Raw genomic sequence first — 21,676 nt, forward strand, 5'->3', positions numbered from 1 at the left:
GCAGTATCCCAACTCACATTCCTCTCACTTCATCTGAGAGCAAGTATTCAATGACATTCCTGCACCATGCACAGACCAGAAAAACAATAATTCTCAATGCTCACGGGTTTGTGAATTGTGATGTTGGGGCAGTTACAAGCTTCCCACGTCTGTCTGTAGTAGAATTAATGGCCTTCGGGAGCATTGCAAGTCCTGTATACTTGCAGATATAAATTAAACTGCAGGCTTGGCAGCTTGTAGGCATTTCAAAGAGAATCATTCAGAATGCACAATAATTACATCAGAAGTCCTGCTTTTTTATTTTACTTTTTTTGCTGATGGTGACAGTGCTTTCCAGGAAGGGGCAATATTAAGGCATTAAATACAACCAACAGATGTAGATTTGATAATTGCTTCATGCATCACTACATCACTATTAAGGGGACCCGTTACCATAACTTAAATAAATGCATGGTTGCAAGTTAAAAATTCTATTTTATTGATTTAATTAAAACTTTTAAGTCGCAAACATTACATTGTTGAGTTCTTTTGACATATTAATGTTGATCTTTACATTAACTTAATATTGTGTGTAATTTAAACTCAAATTTCTGCTTTATTTATTAAGTTGTTGTAACTTAATGAAATAGTCTTGACAACTTTGGAAATTGGATAGTGGATTTCTAGTTCCCAGCATACTTTGCATAGAACTGGATAAGGATAATAAATGTTGGAATTAAGTGGTATTTTATTCATTTGTTTATTTTTAGTGAAGGTAAAGAGTGAAGTGTTTTTAGTGAAGTGTTATGTTTGCCATTAAAAATAGTTTCTGGTATTCTGTTTTTGAGGTTACGATTGTGCTAAAAACTAGATTGCATGAAGGTAGTCTCAGCCTCAGACGTCGCACCCACAGACCACTGGCTGAACGTCTGATGCATATGGCATGTTTAACTGGAAACACTTCAGGATTTTCAAAGTCTGGTTGTTTGAATTCTACAGGATGTCCGGGAGACGTGTGTGTTGCGTTCTTTAACCGTCCGCCTGGAAACAAATGCCGTGACTCCAAACCCCCTCACTGAAGAAGAATGCCATCATGTTTACAACTGTTACAATGAGTTTACCAGGATCAACTAAATGCTGGATTTTCAAAAGTATGTGAAGTTTCAAAGTTTCCATTGTTGCAGTAAACTTGCACAACGTTTTTGAATGAATTCTTTATTAGATGCATGTCGGTCTGTTATTGCAGGGACATCGACTTTACATTTTCACGCCCCTAAACATGACACAGAACAAAACTAACTGTGATTGGTTGTGTTATGTGTCAGTCAAAATGTCCTCTTGGGCAGACCTTGGCCAATGAAAGCTGCAACAGAGTCCAGACCTTCTGCCGTCAGTCTAAAGGTATGGCTATGCGAGACTAGCATTGAAGCATGAACACTACATTGACATTGATAAGCGATGACTGCGCTAATGCCAGTGACAAGTAATACTTCTTTAAATATACATGCTAAATAAGTTACATTTAACCTGTGATAGCGGTGGATTTTAACGGAAATAGATAAGATTAAATGGTTCAAGGGCTACAACTCAAGTAATCAACTTAAAAATGTGTTTATGTTATAAGTTCCTCTAACGAAATATGGTTTGTTGGTTGAACATATATTCATTCAAAGTTATCATAACTCAAAAAAGTGCAAACTGTTGCGTAATTTTGTTGTTGTTGTTGAGCCAACATAATTTTTTAGAGTGACTATTAACAACAGGCAATGGATGTTAACGCACCCCTATAAGAGACAAGTTCCACACCAAAGTTTAAGACTTGGGGTAGAGGGTTTGTACGTACAGTATGAGCAATAGTAATCTTTGTTTTATCAATCCATGTCAAGCAATGTATGTAACACTTTCACAGATTTTTGGACTAATGAGTGTGTTGCATATGAATAATTGCATGCAACATGTTTCTAAAAGAATATCTATAAAATATTTTAAAATGTACATATACATTTTTAAACATTTCATTTGTAAACCTGACAGACAGTGTGAGCAGATTTATACCTCACTAGTTTACTGGCACAAAAAGGCATGATAAGAGTGTGTAAGGCTGTCTTTTGTATTTTCTCCTAGCAACAGATGCTTGGCGGAAACACACAACTTGCCACATATCAAGACACAAAGAGGATTTCAAGTCAACTTCCGATTGGGATGCACACTCATAGCTTTTGTTCCAAGGAGTAGGGTCAAGGCAACTTAATAAAAATAAAAAATAAAATGTTTAGAAAAATATCTGATAGATGAAAGCACTGGGTAAAACTTAAACAATAAAAAAAAAAAATAAAAATAAAAAAAAAACATTAATATAGTTTATTATAGTTAATCTAATAGTTCTCAAAACAAAAACATTGACTATTAGACCTGCTGTAGGCACAAATCCAAAGTTCTACCCATTATCAAGATAATTGCTACTATAAAAACTTATGATAGTCACTTCGGTTTACAATTTATAAATATTTAATTTTGAGCTTTCAGATGAACTTTTATAACAAAATGACGTGTCAAGTGTGATGTTTTCTCAGGCTTCTATGTCAGATGAAATTGTAAGCCTGTAAGAACAAAATCAAATGCAGGCTATCACTGCTGTGTGTTTCACATCAGTCCAGCCGTGATGAGCACAAGAGTGATTAAATGCATCTAAGGCGTCACATGCCTGTGATGAGTGGCTCTTGTCTTTTGTGTGAGGCACAAAAGAGTTTTATTCAGAACAGCTATTGTTCTTTCACTTGACTGCCTCCCCTGCCATCTCCTACTGACTTCCTGACAGTAACTGATACCCAACTCCACCAGAGCACAACTACTACTGTCATCAAACAGACTTAACCACATCATGGAGAACATCCACATCCTAACGATTCTTTGAATAGCTGTCCGGGATAGCTATTCAAAAGGATGCCTGAGTTCATATTTAATTTTTTACCCAATTAGTTACATTTTCTAGCACACATTATGTCAGATAGACATTTATCTTGTTTTTCAGTATGTAATTATGCACCTGTCAGTGACAACAAGGGGACAGAATAGACGATGACCTGCCAGTTAGCTAAGAAGTATCATTTGCAGTATAGCCTTATGTCTGTTCTCCCTTTCTCATCAGGAAGTGATTAGATTGAGCCACTTAACACACTCTGTTTACCCTACGTGCCAGTCACATACCTCACTTGGAATTCACAAAACAGTATTTGTTGCTCTCCATAGATACAATTTCAACATTTGATCCTCCTCAGATGTCAGGATTAGATCATAGTCAATAAAGGACCAGGAATTCATTTGGGTCCGACTAATAACTGATGTTTTGAGAGGGATTCCATAATGGTAGCCCTGGGAGACTAATAAAGAACGGAGAAATCTGTCACCAGAGCAGGGATTGACGCTTACTTTTTCCCCCCCAAAGAGCAGATCTGCTCCCAATTTGAAAAATTCAGAAGCCCATAAGTAACTGAGAGCAATGTAAAAGTCTCATATAATTCTTTTTTTCTTAAAAAAAGAATGAGGAAATTAAGGATACAAAATTTACAAGCAAAATTATTTAATTTGTTTGAATGCAAAATGTACACTAGGATTTCAAATATTTCTGCCTCAAACTGTATTTAATAATTAAGGAATTATCCATGTTCTAAACAGTGAATTAAATGCCAAACAGTTTTGTGACGAGCAGGGCGGGCGAGAGCCATGAGGGAACAGCGCGAGGCCGGTGACGCGAGTGATAATGAGCATCGAGTCTCTCATGAAGGAGCTCCGGAGGCATAAAAGGAAGAGCGACGTCAGTGAAGGACGAGAGAGGACCAGGCCTGGACTTTATTTTATGTTTTATTATGTTTGTATGGCCTGCAGACGTCCGCGAGGGTCTGCCGGTATTACTTTCGTTTTGTTCTTTGTTTATTTTATATTAAAGTTACGTTGAATGTTCGTCGGTTCCCGCCTCCTTCTTCCCACATTTACGAACTGTGTTACAAGTTTATTTTCTAATAATTGCTTGGCAAAAAATGTGGTACTAATTGCAACTTAAAAAATTAAAGTATAAGTTAAGTTTTCCTGTCCCAAGTTTAAAACATTCAAGATATTTAAGATACTTATAATTAAAAAAACTTTTTGTAGGCCATTAAAAACATGCCCCTATTTTTCTTCCTTTGAGGAAAAAGAAAAGTAATTGATTTTACAAAATATATAGTTGTGGCCCTGGATTTTAACAGTCTAAATTTTAGGTGTGTTAATTCACAATATAGCAACAGTTTGTTACGGTTGGTGTGGTAAGCAGCATGGGAAAGGTGGAGACCCAGGTGGAACAGAGGAGACGATGAGACCGGACGACACAGTGGATCCAGAAGGCCAAGGCAGAGACACGCTGATAAGCAGCTGAGGTAGAACCAGGGTGCTGGAGGACTGAGGCGCAACCATTGGGACTAAGGACCAAGGCGGAGCCCGAAGGAAGGTGGAGACCGACAGAGCCCAAGGGGTGAAAGGATGAAAAGCAACTGAAGGCCAGGAAGTCTGTGGCGCAGGCAGAGTGATGACTAAGGCAGAACCAGAGAGACAAGGGAGTCCAGTAGAGCCATAAGGACAATGGTCCAAGGTGGAGCCATTATGGGAGGGGGGGTTGGGGAGGAGCCAATGTGGAGCAGACTGATCGATAGGCTTAGGTGGAGTGACAAGCTTGGCGGAGACAGGGGATCCACTTACCAAGGCGAAGGAAGACCCAAGGCGGATCCATGCTGCAGAGTGGAGTAAACTGAGGAGATGCAGAGGAACTGAAGGGAGCCAGCAGAGGCAGGCCAAAGAACTGGCTGTCTTGGGTAGAGGAGGCAGGAGAGGGAGGCTGGGTGGGACCATCAGAAAAACAGAAGAGCTGGGCAGGACCAGCAGAGATACAGGAGACTTGGAGCTGGGTAGGACCAGTAACCACAGGAGACTTTGGGGAATTATCTCTTCAAATTTCTCAAACCAAATAGGGACCTGGCACAGCTCACCCTTAATGGTGGGAGTATGGGTGGAACTCCATCCCATGCCGAGACGAAGATGGCCAATGGGATGGATCCGATATGAGCTTCGTGGCGAGCTCAGTCTCCCAGTCTACGGTGGTTTAGGCTTTTTCATCCATAGGGGACGAGGCTGAAAACTGGCTGCGCTCTGGGTCTGGAGTGGGGCTGGTGATGTCCTCTTCAGCTGGGCAGATGGTGAATGGAGAGCCACAGCTCAATAGCACCCATTCAACAATGCTGCGAATGTCCCTCAAGGACATAAAAAAAAAAAAACACACACACACACACACACACACACACACACAAAGAGCAGTCTAGGTAGTTTGGTAATGCCAGATCTAAATAGTCTCTTGTGTGGTCCTTGTTGCTCCTGCTACAGGCAGAGTAAATGGACTGCAGGTGAATCCATGACCATGATGTTCTAAATTATAATCCTTACTTTCGGTTTGGTGTCCTGTTACGTTGGTGTGGCAAAGCAGCGCGCAAAAACAGGAAAAAAAAATAAATAAATCTTTAATATAAGAAGGCTAGAGACACAAACTCAGGAGAATACACAAACATCATCAACATAAATGCAAACAACACCGAACAAAGAACTGTGAGAACTCAAGGCTTAAATGCACAAGGGCGGCTAATTAAAAGAATAGGTGCATGCTAAATTAACAACCATGGAACCAGGAACACAGACGAGCAGGCCGACAGGAAAAACCAAAAATAAAACACAAATCAAACACGAACCATGGCCGTTACACCGAAAAAGTTTTGAAGTACAAAATACGGCTGGATTCTTTAGCTGCGGAAAAAGAGTGGCAGGACATGCGAATTATTGGACATTTAGAGGCAAACAGATGCATAGTGCAAACTTCGGAGATGGTTACATCCACAAAAAAGACCCCGACAAAGAGAAAGTGTGCCCGAACAACTTATTTCATTGGAGGCAACAAGATCTTTTCTGTTTCTTATGGGGTGAGTTTCCATAAACATCAAAGTTTGTCATTTTGTGTTCATTCTAAGAACACGTAGGCTACACGTTATCTCATGTGTCTATTGTTATTAGCTAGCTCAGGACTGTCGTTTTAATTTTAATCGTTAGCATCGTATCACTTGCCAAAAACCCCCATTACTATAATTGGCTTTTAGATGGTAATGTTAGCATGTTCATTTGAATAACGCTTCAACTGCTTGAATTGACTGAATGACTTAGCTCATGTAAACCTTACTATTCTTGAATTGAATGTGACGCTAATAATTTTAGCCAGTTACTACTTCTTAACAAGGATTTACTAATGTAATAGTAAATGTATCAGATTAAATTCCTACATAAGTAAAAGTATAAAGTATCCATAGCCGTAAAATGTGCGTTAGAAGTCAAAAGTAAAAGTATTGAAGAGTTTAATGTACAGGATTTTTTTAATCCTTTGACTCAAACCAGGTCTAACCACTAACTGAGGTCTAAACCAGGACTATACGCTTATCACAGAATCCTGTTCAAAAAGTTATAATGTCAAAAAAGATAAATTACTGACATTTACAATGCACATTATCCGATTTTCCTGTTGCGTCTGTCATTGCTATGCAACCATGCAGCTTTACAGGGGGTATGGCTTATCCAAATGAGATGTAAATGAGCCCTGTTGACACTCCCAGCAGGTGAGAACAGGCGAGAACTGCAAAATCTTTAGGTCATTTTCTGCCCTTTGAGCTTTTTTGAGTGCCTACCTTTAAATGGCCACAACTTCTCCAAATATTATCAGATTTCCATGTGTTACACATCGTTGGAAAGCTTAGAGACTACACTTTCAGAATCTGCGAATAACTCAAAATGCCCCAGATCCGACTTGTGTCCCTACTTTTCTGTGACTGGTCACATATTTATATTTACACTACGGTCCAAAAGTTTGGGGTCTGTAAGGATTTTTAATGTTTTTAAAAAAAGTCTTTTATGTTCATCAAGCCTGTATTTATGTGATCGAAGTATACGGTAAAACAGTAATATTGTGAAATAATATTAAAAGTTTTCTATTTTAATATATTTTAAAATGTCATTTATTCCTGTGATGTCAAAGCTGAATTTTCAGCATCATTACTCCAATCTTCAGTGTCACTTAGAAATCCTTTAGAAATCATTCTAATATGCTGATTTGGTGCTTATTAAGAAACATTTCTTACTATTGTCAATGTTGAAAACAACTGCGCTTAATATTTTTGTGGAAACTGTGAAACATTTTTTCAGGATTCTCTGATGAATTATTATGTTTATTTGATATATAAATATTTGTAGCATTCTAAAAGTCTTTAATGTCACTTTTGAACAATTTAATGTGGTTGTGCTGTATAAAAGTATTAATTTCTCAAAAAAAAAAAAAAAAAAAAAAATTAAAAATAAGGGCAGTGTGCAGGTCAGGAACTACATCTAGTAGAAAGAATAATAACAGAATGATAAATACGATACATAAAATTAATTTCTAATTTTAAATGAAAAAAAAAAAGTGTCCTTTTTATTATGTAGTGTTTAATAATACAAAACACTCAAGACGGTGGTGTATTGTAAATATAGTGATTAAGTTTAAATATAGCAGATCAATAAAACCGAGAACCAAAACTTTCAGTGGAAGATAAATCACATCCAAACAGATAGAGTTCATGGTGCACCATAGTACTGATAATACACAGCGTTGGTCTATTTGTATTCACACATATTCAAGTGTGATCTGGTCACTTCCTGGTCATTGGGAATAGTGTGTGGGTGGACATGTGGTCAGCTATAAGCACCTTTAATCCCAAATATCCCCCAAAGCACAGTCAGAGGAAGCAGCATGTCGATACACTCTCTATGCTTCAATACATGTTCAACTGCTGCCTATTATCATACACAAAGCTGGCAAACATGTACACACTAGAACGTGATAACTCAGCCAAAATAACATTTGGCTAAACAGTGTTTCCACATTCACATGCAGACCTGGATTATCCAATATCACCATCGTAAAGGCAAGGAGACCATTATTTTGTTCATGTCCGATATTAACTAACTAGTCAAAAAAATAAAGATTTGTTATAACTGGCAATCACATTATGTGGGTCTGACTTAGGAAGAAGGTTAGATTAACTAATTATAACCTGCAGTAGAGGGAGAGAATAACTGTAGTTGAGAGGATTACAGTGCACCAGCCCTCCTGCCTCTGGGTTTAAGAGATCTCCTGTGGGACATCCTACTCAGCAGAGGGTCTGACTGTCTCCCATTAATGAAGTTTAAAATGATCAAGAGGCACACAGAGAAGGGACGGAGCATCTGTTATAAATACTCAAGTCAAAACAAAAATAACCTTATTATCTTAAAAGGGGTGATGTAAAAAAAAATAATAATAATAATAAAAATTCTATTCTATTCTATTCTATTGCAAAAAAAATAGAGGTGTAATGAGAAGGTCTCTGAGAGGATCCAAGCAATATCTTTATTCAAGAAAAGTCTTGTGACTTTTTTTTGCAAAAAAAAACAAACAACAACAATGCTTATACTTTTAAATTACATCATACACTACCATTCAAAAGATTGGGCTCAGTTGTATTTATTTATTTATTTTTCAAAAATGACCGATCGTTTCGCTAGATAAGACCTTTATACCTCGTCTGGTATCGTTTAAAACCCTTTGAAGCTGCACTGAAACTATAATTTTGATCTTCAACCATTTGGAGGCCATTGAAGTCCACTATAAGGAGAATAATCCTGGAATGTTTTCATCAAAAACCTTCATTTCTTTTCGACTGAAGAAAGAAAGACATGAACATCTTGACATAGGGGTGAGTAAATTATCAGGAAATTTTTATTTGAAAGTGGACTAATCCTTTAATGTCACTGGTTACCTAATGTGTTGTGACTTCTAATAAAATGGACTGAAATGGAAGGCAAATGGGAAGGAATCACCACATGTGATAGAAACTATTCTTTTTAGCAGTTAAGAGAAAGGCTTTAAATATAAAATTCTCAGAAAACAATGGTAAGTTGCCTCTAACTGTAAAGCTCACATCAGATCAGTAGCAATGATCTCACACAACAGAGAGGAGAGTTTCCTGCCTATATCTGTACACATGAAAATGAACCATAGTGCTGAATTGGAGGCACTAAGGCATGTTTTTGATGGAGGCAAAGGGAACAGAATAAGACAGGGAGGTTTCTTAAGCACTAAATAAATACACTTAAGGGTGACGCAGCTCAAAAGGCTCTGACTTCAGAGCACTGCAGCAGAATTCACCCTAAAACAAGGCCAGTTTAAAGGGATGGAATATTCTGGCTTTATTTACTCATTCTTATGTCTTTCCAACCCTGTATGGCTTTTTGAGTGCAATGGATGTGCCGGTCACTCTCTTACATGAAATTACAACGAAAGAAGGCCTGAAGCTTTCTATTCCACGGGCAGAAAAAAGTCACATAAATAATTTTCATTCTTGTGTAAACTATTCCTTTAAGAAGCAGGGATATGAACACATTCAGAACATTTCCTTCTGGCAATTTATTATTTTTGTTCACATTTAAAGAGGATTTACGGTGTTATTTGTTGCAGCCTATATAGAGGAAGATTGATACTAACAAACATGCATCCGGATAAGGGATAACAATCAGGAAGTAATCCATCTACAGACAAAGGTCAGTACTCACGTTGCTCAGGGTCAAAAGGCAAGGAGCCAGAACATTGTTACATGTGGGCCTGCCCTAATCTTCTGTATTACTATATCAATTTCCAACAGAAAATCCCTTGCATGAAAAAAGCAGACACTGACACACTTAACAACAATATATGTGGACAATTCTGCCATGTACAAAACATACACATATAAAAAGTTTGATTCTTTGTGTAAGAATGTATGAGAGCTCACTCTCCATTTCAATTAACTTCTACATAAAAGCAAAAAGACATGAACAGGAAGTCCCGCCCCAAATTCACACCATTAGTTGAGCCAGAGGTTAACTTGTCTGAATGATCTACAGATGGCTTACTTATAGTTATGTGCACATTGAACTAGGATAGGAGAAAGCATTTTAACACTGCAAAAAATGACACGCATCACTTTTAAGGATAACAAAGTTGATTTATAGAATATATTATTAAAGCTGCAGTCAGTAAGTTTTGCCTCTTTGTCACCATCTCTGTCTGAAACCTGCATTTTCAGTTATTTGCAGAATTATAATCTTTATGAGGATTGCGCATTGGCACGGCTCATCAGCGCAGATGAATCTAATGTTTTGAAGAGAATGTGTGGCTGTCAGTCATCGCACCGGTGGATAATGTACAAGTACTTTGGAATTACAGATTGTAATCTTGGAAGTATGACCAAAATATGAATTTTCCCCAGAAAATGTCATCTGAACACATGACACAAGTAAGTAATAAATCTGCCACTTTTGTTCTGACCAAAAAAAATACATTACAATAAATCACGCTGCCAATGGTGATTAAATCTAACGATCGCATAGCACGGATCACATCGAACTGCGCAAATTATTACTATTGTTATACTTTGTTCTCAAATTGTTAATGTTAACAATATCAGCATTGTGTGACTATGTGTATTTAGTGTATATTAGCATTACCTGTAGATTTCAATCTCTGTACAGTCTAATCTCTGAAGTTAATTTTTCATACAATAAAATCCACCATCAAAATGATAAGATTATTCCAGCTGCTGTGAGAAAAGGCTATAAATGATCCGCTACCAGCAGCATCCTCACATGCCATATAGCCTACTAGCTGGGACAATGCTCGAATTTCCCACAGAAACCCACCAGTGCCATCTGAATTATAAATCATTATTACAAGCTTATATTTTGAATCAGGGTAAGGTTAGGGGATAGTTTTGAACACTGGGTGGTTATGTACTTGCTCAAAAATTGATTTTTAACCACAAAAAAAAAAAAAAAAAAAAAAAAAATTTACAGACTACAGCTTTAAAAAATAAAATAAAAAAATTGGGGGGTTACTATAATTCCTATAGTACTAAAATAGCAACATAACTAATGTTAACAAATTGAACCTTATTGTTAACTACATTGGATAACATGAACTAACAATGAAAAATACTTCTGAAGCATTTAATAATTTTAATGTTAATTTCAACATTTACTAATACGTTATTAAAATCAAAAATTGTGTCTGCTAACATTACAAAAAAAATGTTTAACTAACATCAACAAAGATGAATAAATATTGCATAATGCATTAACTAATGATAACTAACAGGACCTTATTGTAAAGTGTATTGTAAACAATGTTTTTGATAAAGGGTATTCTGAGGATGAATTGAAAGCCCAGAGATGGTAAGTCAGGTGAGTTCTGGGTCCACATCACTGTCAAGTTCTTGATTCTGCTTGGTTGCACTTGAGTTTCCATTAGGAGCTGAATACGTTTCAGATTAAGGTCAATAACCGAGTTTGTGCAGAGTCAGCACAGTAAACTGCACTAAAACCTCAGCAGATTTAAGAATTTATAAGAATAATTCAGCCAAAACTGCGTCATTATTTACTCACTCTCACATCATTGAAAACCCCTATGCCATTATGTCTTTAGTGGCACACAGACAAAATACAATCAAACTGCCTTTCAAATCAAAAACAGCAGCAAACGTCATTAGTTCTCAAGTGTCTAGTAACCAGAAATAATGACGTCAAACCTGTACACTATATGTGACTTATTTAATTTGAAACCTGCAGTGGAGGTGAAGGTAAAGTTTGAATGTAAAATATAGAGCACAAATCACAGGTACTACTTTTTTGAGCTTGACAAGCCTGTGTTTACTATAAACCAGTGTCTTTTTATGGAAAAATTCTATGTGAAGACTCGTTTGAAGAAAAAAAAATAAAAAATAAAACCAAATGAAGGTTTAAATTGCCATAATGATAAGTAAATTATGACCATTTTTTATTTGGTTAAAAATTCATTTGAACCCATATTTTTGTATGGGCAAGTCTATATGGCCACTGCATAATTTTAAGGCAACATTTTCCTTATATGACTTTGGAATCATCATGTTCTTCACCGTGTCTGCCTCTCCCTCGCTTATGTGATCCCTTTCACCTCCTCTCTTCCTCCTCATTCTCCCTTTCAGCACATCATTAGAGAGCATTCAAAGTCCTGGCATCCAAATCAACAGAAACGCCTTCTAAGTGATCCTCCCTTGGGCGTATAATGCTTCACCATTAGAAATCTCAGAGACGCACATAATTCCCTCCTTCAGCGGCTCACGTCAGGCAATCGTGACCCATTTGGATGGTTATTACTTACACGCAGGGGCCCTAGCCCTGTCTGTCCAAACACACTCATACCCTGGCTAGGCAGCACTGGATATCTGTTCTGACAAAGTAGAGTCAGCAGCAGCCTTGGCTTGTAGCTGTGTGTGTAAGTGTGTGTGTGTTTGTGATTGGCTCTATGAAGGAGCCCTCAGCATTAATGTGAACTGACGGCTCTTTGGCAAGCGCTTACTGAGTGGTTTGAGGATGCTGTTGCTGGCCTCCTCATTGTTCTCTGCGTCCGACCTGTCCGAAGCGTTCTCAGTCACTTTCTCCTTTCTGTCCTTGTGGCTGGTGCGTCGGCGATGACGTCTCCTTCGACGATAGCTCTTAGGCACATGCACACCAATGTATACGGTGTGGTGACCTGAGATAGTAAAATTGAGAAGATAAATCAAGCTATTAAGATCACATGACATCACTCAAACATAAGAAAATTTCTCTTCAACATAAAATATTGCAAAACAAAATCATAATCAGTCTCATTTTCCAGTAAAAATATTTATAATTAATAGCTGTAAAACAAGATTAGAATTATTCTCAAAGAATTGTCACTACTGTTCAAAAGGTTAAGGTTTTTGAAAGACGTCTATGCAAAATACAGTAAAAACGGTGAGATATTGTGAAATACTTACAATACAATTTTAAACAACTGCTTTCCATTTTAATATATTTAAAGATGTGATTTAATCCTGTGATGGTAAAGCTGAATTTTCAGCATCATTACTCCAGTCTTCAGTGTCATGTGGTAAAAACTACTTTATTCAAATGCATTCTCTATAAACAAGTCTTTATATTTTAGATATCTTTGACATTAAAGGATTTTCTATGCAAAACGGCTGAAGTTATTTATCAAATGCTGATTAAACAACAGAGGAGAAAATAACTGGAGATATATCCAGACACCGTGCAGTTAAGAGCACTTCTGGTATTTAAAAGAGACTAATCAGGTGGATGCATGATGGAATGATGCTGTGCAATTCATCCAGTGAATCGAGGGCTAATACATCCCAGACAGCAAGTGCAATAACAATGCTTTCAGTGGCTGCAGCTCATTCTGAGTGAATTCCCCCCAGGATATCTAAAAGACTCTTGATGATGTAGATAAACACTTACAGAATTAATTGACTCAGCCAAGTCAAGTAAATACAGTAATGTCAGTCCTAACATTGTTGTTATAAGATAAGCGGCTCCCTATAGTCAAGATAGCCCAAGCCACATGACCATCTGACAGCTACACACATCAACATCTGTAAGATAAATAATGTGTAACGTCACTGAGGCCAGGAGCTGGATTCCAACTGCTTCTTTGTGGCCCATTGGTGTGTGCACATGTGATGCAACCTGAGTAAAGACGTAAATAAATGGCGTGACTTCCTCAGCGCAATTTATGCAGGAAATGGTGGACCTCACCGGAGGGGATTGCAGCAGACTGTCAAACTAAATATTTTGGCTGGAACAGCTAGCAGGTAGTGCGGAACGTCCAATGTTTAGATCCATATCACACAGACACTTTCCATGTCTCTCCTCCAGTCACACAAAGTCCATCTGTTAAAGCTACATCCCACACTGTTACTGTGTCTAACTTTTTGAAACTTAATGTTTCATATTGTGTAATGCATCTCTAACTGGACCAATGACATCAGTGCAGATATGCAGACCAGACCTGATACAATCTATCCAAGAATTATAAACTAGCACAGGCTGTTGCTTTAACTGAACTGAGTTTAATTAACCAGGCCATCATTTCTTGGTCAAAAATACTAAGTATTACATTCAGGTCTGCAACGTTTGGTGGGTGTGTCAATCTGTGTCAAAAATGTTCAATTTATTACTGTCAGCCAAATTTTGATCAGATTCTCCTAGAAATAGGTATTATGGTATGCATGTCATGTAGGATTTATTCAGGTGCATCTGCACATCTACAGCCAATTACAAGGCTGTCTTTACATCTTCAGCCCAGCTGTGGTGCCACAGGTCACATAGTGATCATGATTCACCCCATCAGAGAGTCTAATAGACCACCACAGTGATTCATGAGCCTCATGACATAACTAAGTGCGACGAGGTTAAACGCAGGACAATCCCCACCATTAGGTGACGGACGTAGCCTTTGGAAGCAGCAACATATCCTAAGCTGCTTTCACACTACCAGTGACTTGAATGTTGCAAGTGGCTGGCGGTAAGGTCGCTAGTGGGCATTCCCAAGTAACATTTGTGAATGACATTTACAGACAATGTTCCACTGACTTCACATCTTAACTGGACATGCATACATCCTGTCGCTAACAGTCACTCGTGTTGCCAGAAATTGCCAGCTGGTAGTGTGAACGCAGCTTTAAAGATATAGAACAAATCCAGATGACTATAGACCTTATTTACCAGAGAAAAAAGCGTGCCGCCATCTTTAGAATATTGCCTTTGAACTTCCGTTTTTGCTCTGTATATTTCTATGGCATCGCTGTTGAAGAATAATTAGCTGGTGAAGTGGATTTACCTGTTGTAGAGTTACTGAAAGTTATCATGAGCATTGTTATGTTTAAAGCAGATGTCTTAACAAATGTCAGTAGACCGGGAAGATTTTAAAATGCGCTATTCATTCATAAATACATAAGATCAATTAACACTAGTAGCCCAGAAAGCTACTAAAGACATATTTACAACAGTTCATGTGACTACAGTAGTTCAACTTTAATGTTATGAAGCGACGAGAATACTTTTTGTGCACCAAAAACAACAACAAAATAACAACTTAATTTCAACAATCTCTAGTGTGATGGGCGATTTTAAAACAAGATTTTAAATGGGCGATTTTAAAACACTTCATGAAGCTTCAAAGCTTTACGAAGGTTTTGTTTCGAATCAGTGGTTCAGAGAATGTAACAAACTGCCAAAGTCACGCCCCCCAGTGGTGAGCCATTGAAATTTCAAAACTCTTATGACGTGACGAAGCCTCGTTTACTGAAATCATGTGACTTTGGCAGTATGATACACGCTCCGAACCACTGATTTGAAACAAAAGATTCATAAAGCTTTGAAGCTTCATGAAGCAGTGTTTTGAAATCGCCCATCACACTAGATATTTTTGAAATTAAGTTGTTATTTTGTTGTTGTTTTTTTTGGTGCACAAAAAGTTTTTTTTGTCGCTTCATAACATTAAAGTTGAACCACTGTAGTCAAATGAACTGTTTTAAATATGTCTTTAAAGGTGCCCTCGAATGAAAAATTGAATTTATCTTGGCATAGTTAAATAACAAGAGTTCAGTACATGGAAAAGACATACAGTGAGTCTCAAACTCCATTGTTTCCTCCTTCTTATATAAATCTTATTTGTTTAAAAGACCTCAGAAGAACAGGCGAATCTCAACATAACACCAACTGTTACATAACAGTCGGGGTGTACGCCCCCAATATTTGCATATGCCAGTCCATGTTCCCAACATTATGAAAGGCATTAGACAAGGGCAGCCAGTAACGTCTGGATTTGCACAGGTGAATCAACAGACTAGGTAAGCAAGCAAGAACAACAGCGAAAAATGGCAGATGGAGCAATAATAACTGACATGATCCATTATAACATGATATTTTTAGTGATATTTGTAAATTGTCTTTCTAAATGTTTCGTTAGCATGTTGCTAATGTACTGTTAAATGTGGTTAAAGTTACCATCGTTTATTACTGTATTCATGGAGACAAGAGCCGTTGCTATTTTCATTTTTAAACACTTGCAGTCTGTATAATTCATAAACACAACTTCATTCTTTATAAATCTCTCCAACAGTGTAGCATTAGCCGTTAGCCACGGAGCACAGCCTCAAATTAATTCAGAATCAAATGTAAACAATATAACAGTATACAATACTCACATAATCCGACGCATGCATGACGAACACTTTGTAAAGATCAATTTGAGGGTTATATTAGCTGTGTAAACTTTGTTTATGCACTGTTCAAGGCAAGCACGAGCTCCGTGGGCGTGGAGCATGAGAACTAAAGGGCCCGTAGCCCTGAATCGGCTCATTTATAAATGATGCCCCAAAATAGGCAGTTAAAAAATGAATTTAAAAAAAAAAAAATCAATGGGGTATTTTGAGCTGAAACGTCACAGACGCATTCAGGGGACACCTTAGACTTATATTACATCTTTTTTAAAAAAGTTCTAGGGCACCTTGAATAGCTTTCTGGGCTACTAGTGTTAATTATCTGCTGGCAATGGAGGCCTCACTGAGCCATCGGATTTCATCAAAAATATCTTCATTTGTGTTCCGAAGAAGAATGAAGGTCTTACGGGTGTGGAATGACATGAGGGTGAGTAATTAATGACAGAATTTTCATTTTGGGGTGAACCAACCCTTTAATGCAAGCACTTGGTTTTCAATCCAGTGCATCCTGAATTAAAATGGAGATTCTAAAAACAGTTGATCTTTATTATATTTAACTCAATTGTAAATATACGACTGCTACTGTTTTTTATAATCTTACCATAATCTGCTTCTTATGAAACAGAGACCAATCTTACATTAAACCTGCACTTGTTTGTGCACCTGCGTTTGATATAAGTCAAAACTGTCTCCAGGACTTTGAACTAAGGTCCTGACAAACATTGTTGTTCCATTGTCACAAAATGACAATGATTATCCACTGAACCTTAACACAAAGATATATTTGTCTTTGTAAAACATCACATTCTTATAAATTATGCAGTGCATTTAAACTGGATTCACAAACCTGCCATCTCTTTTCTTACAGTGTAATCCACTTTCACTGTCAGCAAGAGGTTTGGATGCAGTCCAAAAGTGACATGCATTTGTTAGCATTGGGTGTTAATCTCATGTTTTCATCTTTTCATCTTATCTCATTACCAATATGTGTAACTTCATTAGTACATTCAAAATAGATCACATTTGATGTTACAATAGAATTTATCACAATGTCATGGTATGAATAACTTTTTATGAATTACTGTGGATTATTTTATGAATAGTATGAATTACATAATTTTGCAAAAAAAAAAAAGGCAATCAATTATACAAAAAGCCTTTGATTACTAAATATTACTAACAGTATTTGATTTAGGGGGTGTGGGGAATCATGGGTATAAATCATGTAGATTGAGTAAGTGACTTAATTATGTGCCTCTTAAGTGAAGAATCAGTCAAAATGGTCTGCTCCAGGGTACGTTCAGAATCTTTTCAGCAAACATTCTGGAAAATGATTGTAAATTGTTGACATTTAGCCTTTTTCTTTGCTTGTTTTTAACAAACATACAAATGGTGCAGAAAGATCGTTAAGAACAGTTTATGAAAAGAGATCCCACTTATGCGGAGATGGGCGAGAGCAAATAAGGAAAAGGGAGTAAGTGCAAGGACTAAGAGAAGGAAAGGGAGAGGTAAGAGGGAGGGAGGAACCACACATTGTCGAGCCAGCTTTGTGCCAAGCTTCCTGTTCTTTCGGAGGGACCCTTTTCTATGCGACCATAGAAAGAAGACTGAATTAGAGTGGCATGCAATTCGTCACTGGATAAAGCGTATTCCCTGATTCTGGCTAGGACATTACGGGCTTCAACATCTGAGCACCTTGTGTTACCGCAGTAACAGAGCTGTTGAGATGGAGGGTACAAGTAAGATAGAGATGTGCCACTGTGCATGCTAATATAGCTGCTAATAAAGCTCTATATCTAAAAGAACTGCCACATATGGACTCTGTGTCTAGCAGGCACATGTTGTTCTGTTATAGTTTACTTTGAGGGCAGGCCAACTGTTTTTTTTTTTTTTCAGTTCTAAGAATGTTTTTTTAAACAGTAAAGTTTGGGTTCATTAAGATTTTAAAATACATTTTTAATAAAATGAATACTTTTATTTGATAAGGATGCATATACACTCTAAAAAATGTTTGGTTAAAAACAACCCAAGTTGGGTTGAAAATGGACAAACCCAGCAATTGGGTTGTTCTAACCCAGTGGTTGGGTTAAATGTTTGCCCAACCTGCTGGGTAGTTTCATTTTAAGCCAGCCATATAGTCATTTTTAATCAGTAGTTGGGTTAAATGAATCCAAAAATCAGACACATAATTACTAGAGGCAACAATAATAATCAAAAGGTGTACATTTATTAATAAGCAATTTAATAAATGTTTATTGTTTATTATTCATTTATTAAACATATTCATAAATGTTAATTTCCAGCATATTTTGGGTTCTTTTTAAGCAAGCAATACAGTCATTTTTATACAACAGTTTGGGTTTGTACAAAATGGACAAACCCAATTGCTGGGTTTGTCCATTTTCAACCCAACTTGGGTTGTTTTTAACCCAGCATTTTTTAGAGTGTAATTGATCAAAACTGACAGTAAAGATTTATAATGTTACAAAAGAACTGTATTTAAAATAAATGCAATTTTTTTATCCTAAAAAAAGTATCACGGTTTCTATAAAAATATTAAGCAGCACGGCTGTTTTTAGTATATGATAATGATAAAATGTTTTTAAGCACCAAATCACCATATAAGAATGATTTCTAAAGTATCGTGTGACACTGAAAACTGGAGTAATGATGCTGAAAATTCTGCTTTACCATCACAGGAATAAGTTACATTTTTAAATTGAAATTAAGATAGAAAACATTTATTTTTAATTTTAATAATATTTAACAATATTAATGTTTTACTGTATTTTTAATCCAATAAATGCAACATTGGTGAACATAAAATACTTATTTCAAAAACAATTAAAAACAACTTACTGACCACAAACATTTTCATAGTAGTGTGAGCATAAAATATATTATTATAATGTATTTTGGATATTTGAGCGTAGGTTGCTAAGTTAGTTAATCTAGCAACAGCAAAACTAAACTCAAAATGAAATTTACATATTTACTAGGGCTGGACAATATGACCTAAAACCAAAATCTTGATTAATTAAACATTTTACCTCGAATACGATTTTTTTGCCCTCATAGTTCACTGACAAGGTTTGTACTATAAATATGCTTGACTATTAAAGTTGGGATATTTTTCCTAATGAATAAGTGCTCTGACATAACAGCTCACTTTCAGCAGTTTTTCAGCAATTTTATCTAAGTTCCTAACATTTCGTACAGATTTCTGCTCGTTGTATATCAGATGCGGATAAATTAGCATAGTACCAATACATTTATTTGTATGCGTTAATGAGAGCAATTGTTTGTTTGAATTTGTCATACTGTCTCTCTGTTAATTTGAAGCTGCGGGTTGTAGGTAGACAATTGAAAAGTAGAAAATAAACTTTTGAGTTTCTAAATTACTTTAATCATAAATCACAGGACCGCATTGACAAAGAGTTTCTGTGTTCCTCTCTGCGCATGCAATCTTTGTCATGATGTGCAGCTGCTGTCAGACTCCATACAGGTGCTGGTCATATAATTAGAATATATTTCAAATGTTTATTTCTTTTAATTTTGATGATTATAACTGACAATTAAGGAAAATCCCAAATTCAGTATTTCAGAAAATTTGAATATTGTGAAAAGGTTCAATAAGACACCTGGTGCCACACTCTAATCAGCTAATTAACTCAAAACACCTGCAAAGGCCTTTAAATAGTCTCTCAGTCTAGTTCTGTAGGCTACACAATCATGGGGAAGACTGCTGACTTGACCATTGACACCTTGCACAAGGAGGGCAAGACACAAAAGGTCATTGCAAAAGAGCCTGGCTGTTCACAGAGCTCTGTGTCCAAGCACATTAATAGAGAGGCCAAGGGAAGGAAAAGGTGGTAGAAAAAAAATGTAAAAGCAATAGGGATAACTGCACCCTGGAGAGGATCGTGAAACAAAACCCATTCAAAAATGTGGGGGAGATTCACAAAGAGTGGACTGCAGCTGGAGTCAGAGCTTCAAGAACCACTACGCACAGACGTATACAAGACATGGGTTTCAGCTGTCGCATTCCTTGTGTCAAGCCACTCTTGAACAACAGACAGCGTCAGAAGCGTCTCGCCTGTGCAAAAGACAAAAAGGACTGGACTGCTGCTGAGTGGTCCAAAGTTATGTTCTCTGATGAAAGCAAATTTTGCATTTCCTTTGGAAATCAGGGTCCCAGAGTCTGGAGGAAGAGAGGAGAGGCACACAATCCACGTTGCTTGAGGTCCAGTGTAAAGTTTCCACAGTCAGTGATAGTTTGGGGTGCCATGTCATCTGCTGGTGTTGGTCCACTGTGTTTTCTGAGGTCCAAGGTCAACGCAGCCATATACCAGGAAATTTTAGAGCACTTCATGCTTCCTGCTGCTGACCAACTTTATGGAGATGCAGATTTCATTTTCCAACAGGACTTGGCACCTGCACACAATGCCAAAGCTACCAGTACCTGGTTTAAGGACCATGGTATCCCTGTTCTTAATTGGCCAGCAAACTTGCCTGACCTTAACCCCATAGAAAAATCTATGGGGTATTGTGAAGAGGAAGATGCGATATGCCAGACCCAACAATGCAGAAGAGCTGAAGGCCACTATCAGAGCAACCTGGGCTCTCATAACACCTGAGCAGTGCCACAGACTGATCGACTCCATGCCACGCCGCATTGCTGCAGTAATTCAGGCAAAAGGAGCCCCAACTAAGTATTGAGTGCTGTACATGCTCATACTTTTCATGTTCATACTTTTCAGTTGGCCAAGATGTCTAAAAATCCTTCCTTCCTTTGTATTGGTCTTAATATTCTAATTTTCTAAAATACTGAATTTGGGATTTTCCTTAGTTGTCAGTTATAATCATCAAAATTAAAAGAAATAAACATTTGAAATATATCAGTCTGTGTGTAATGAATGAATATAATATACAAGTTTCACTTTTTGAATGGAACTAGTGAAATAAAATCAACTTTTTGATGATATTCTAATTGTATGACCAGCACCTGTATGAGTGTTCAAGCCACAATGCAGCTGCACAGTGGCTCAATACAATAATACACATCCGATGGTCTAAAATCATTTGAATGTCCAAACTGGCAAGCCTTAAAACACATACAAATGACAAACTTTTGTGAGGACGCAAGCGAAAGTGATCTCAGTTTGGGGCTCTGTGTGTTTTAACTCAGAGTTTTCAGTTAACCTCTGTGCCACTGAATGGACGGGGCGGAGTCACACACAGTAGAATGTTTTTAAGGGGAAAATATTAACAGGGTTAAAAAAACTAAAATAACCGACATGGGAAACTTATGTTGGTTAGAGGTTCTGAATTTCGGTGTCAATTACTTTTCGATGAATCATCCAGCCCTAATATTTACAATTCCCATTTAAACCGCAGTAATAGTACTCCGATTTAAATAGTAATACTCTCCCTCAAAGCTATGAGAAACTTAATTGTAATACAAAGTTTCTCCTGTTATGTTTAAAATAGGATACTGAATTACT

At 37.1% G+C, this 21,676-nt stretch overlaps 1 protein-coding gene across 5 annotated transcripts in view; it reads right to left on the minus strand.

Annotated features, from left to right (window-relative positions):
* Nucleotides 1-21,676, minus strand: part of slc4a4a (solute carrier family 4 member 4a) — a 65,469-nt gene that overhangs the window by 35,146 nt on the left and 8,647 nt on the right. For all 5 annotated transcript variants that reach the window (XM_067408097.1, XM_067408096.1, XM_067408098.1 and 2 more), the window contains one exon: nt 12,485-12,658. In XM_067408097.1, coding sequence (XP_067264198.1) covers nt 12,485-12,658 — 174 coding nt within the window. The remainder of the gene's footprint in view (nt 1-12,484; nt 12,659-21,676) is intronic.

Source organism: Chanodichthys erythropterus, chromosome 13, assembly GCF_024489055.1.
Source record: "Chanodichthys erythropterus isolate Z2021 chromosome 13, ASM2448905v1, whole genome shotgun sequence".
Lineage (NCBI taxonomy): Eukaryota > Metazoa > Chordata > Actinopteri > Cypriniformes > Xenocyprididae > Chanodichthys > Chanodichthys erythropterus.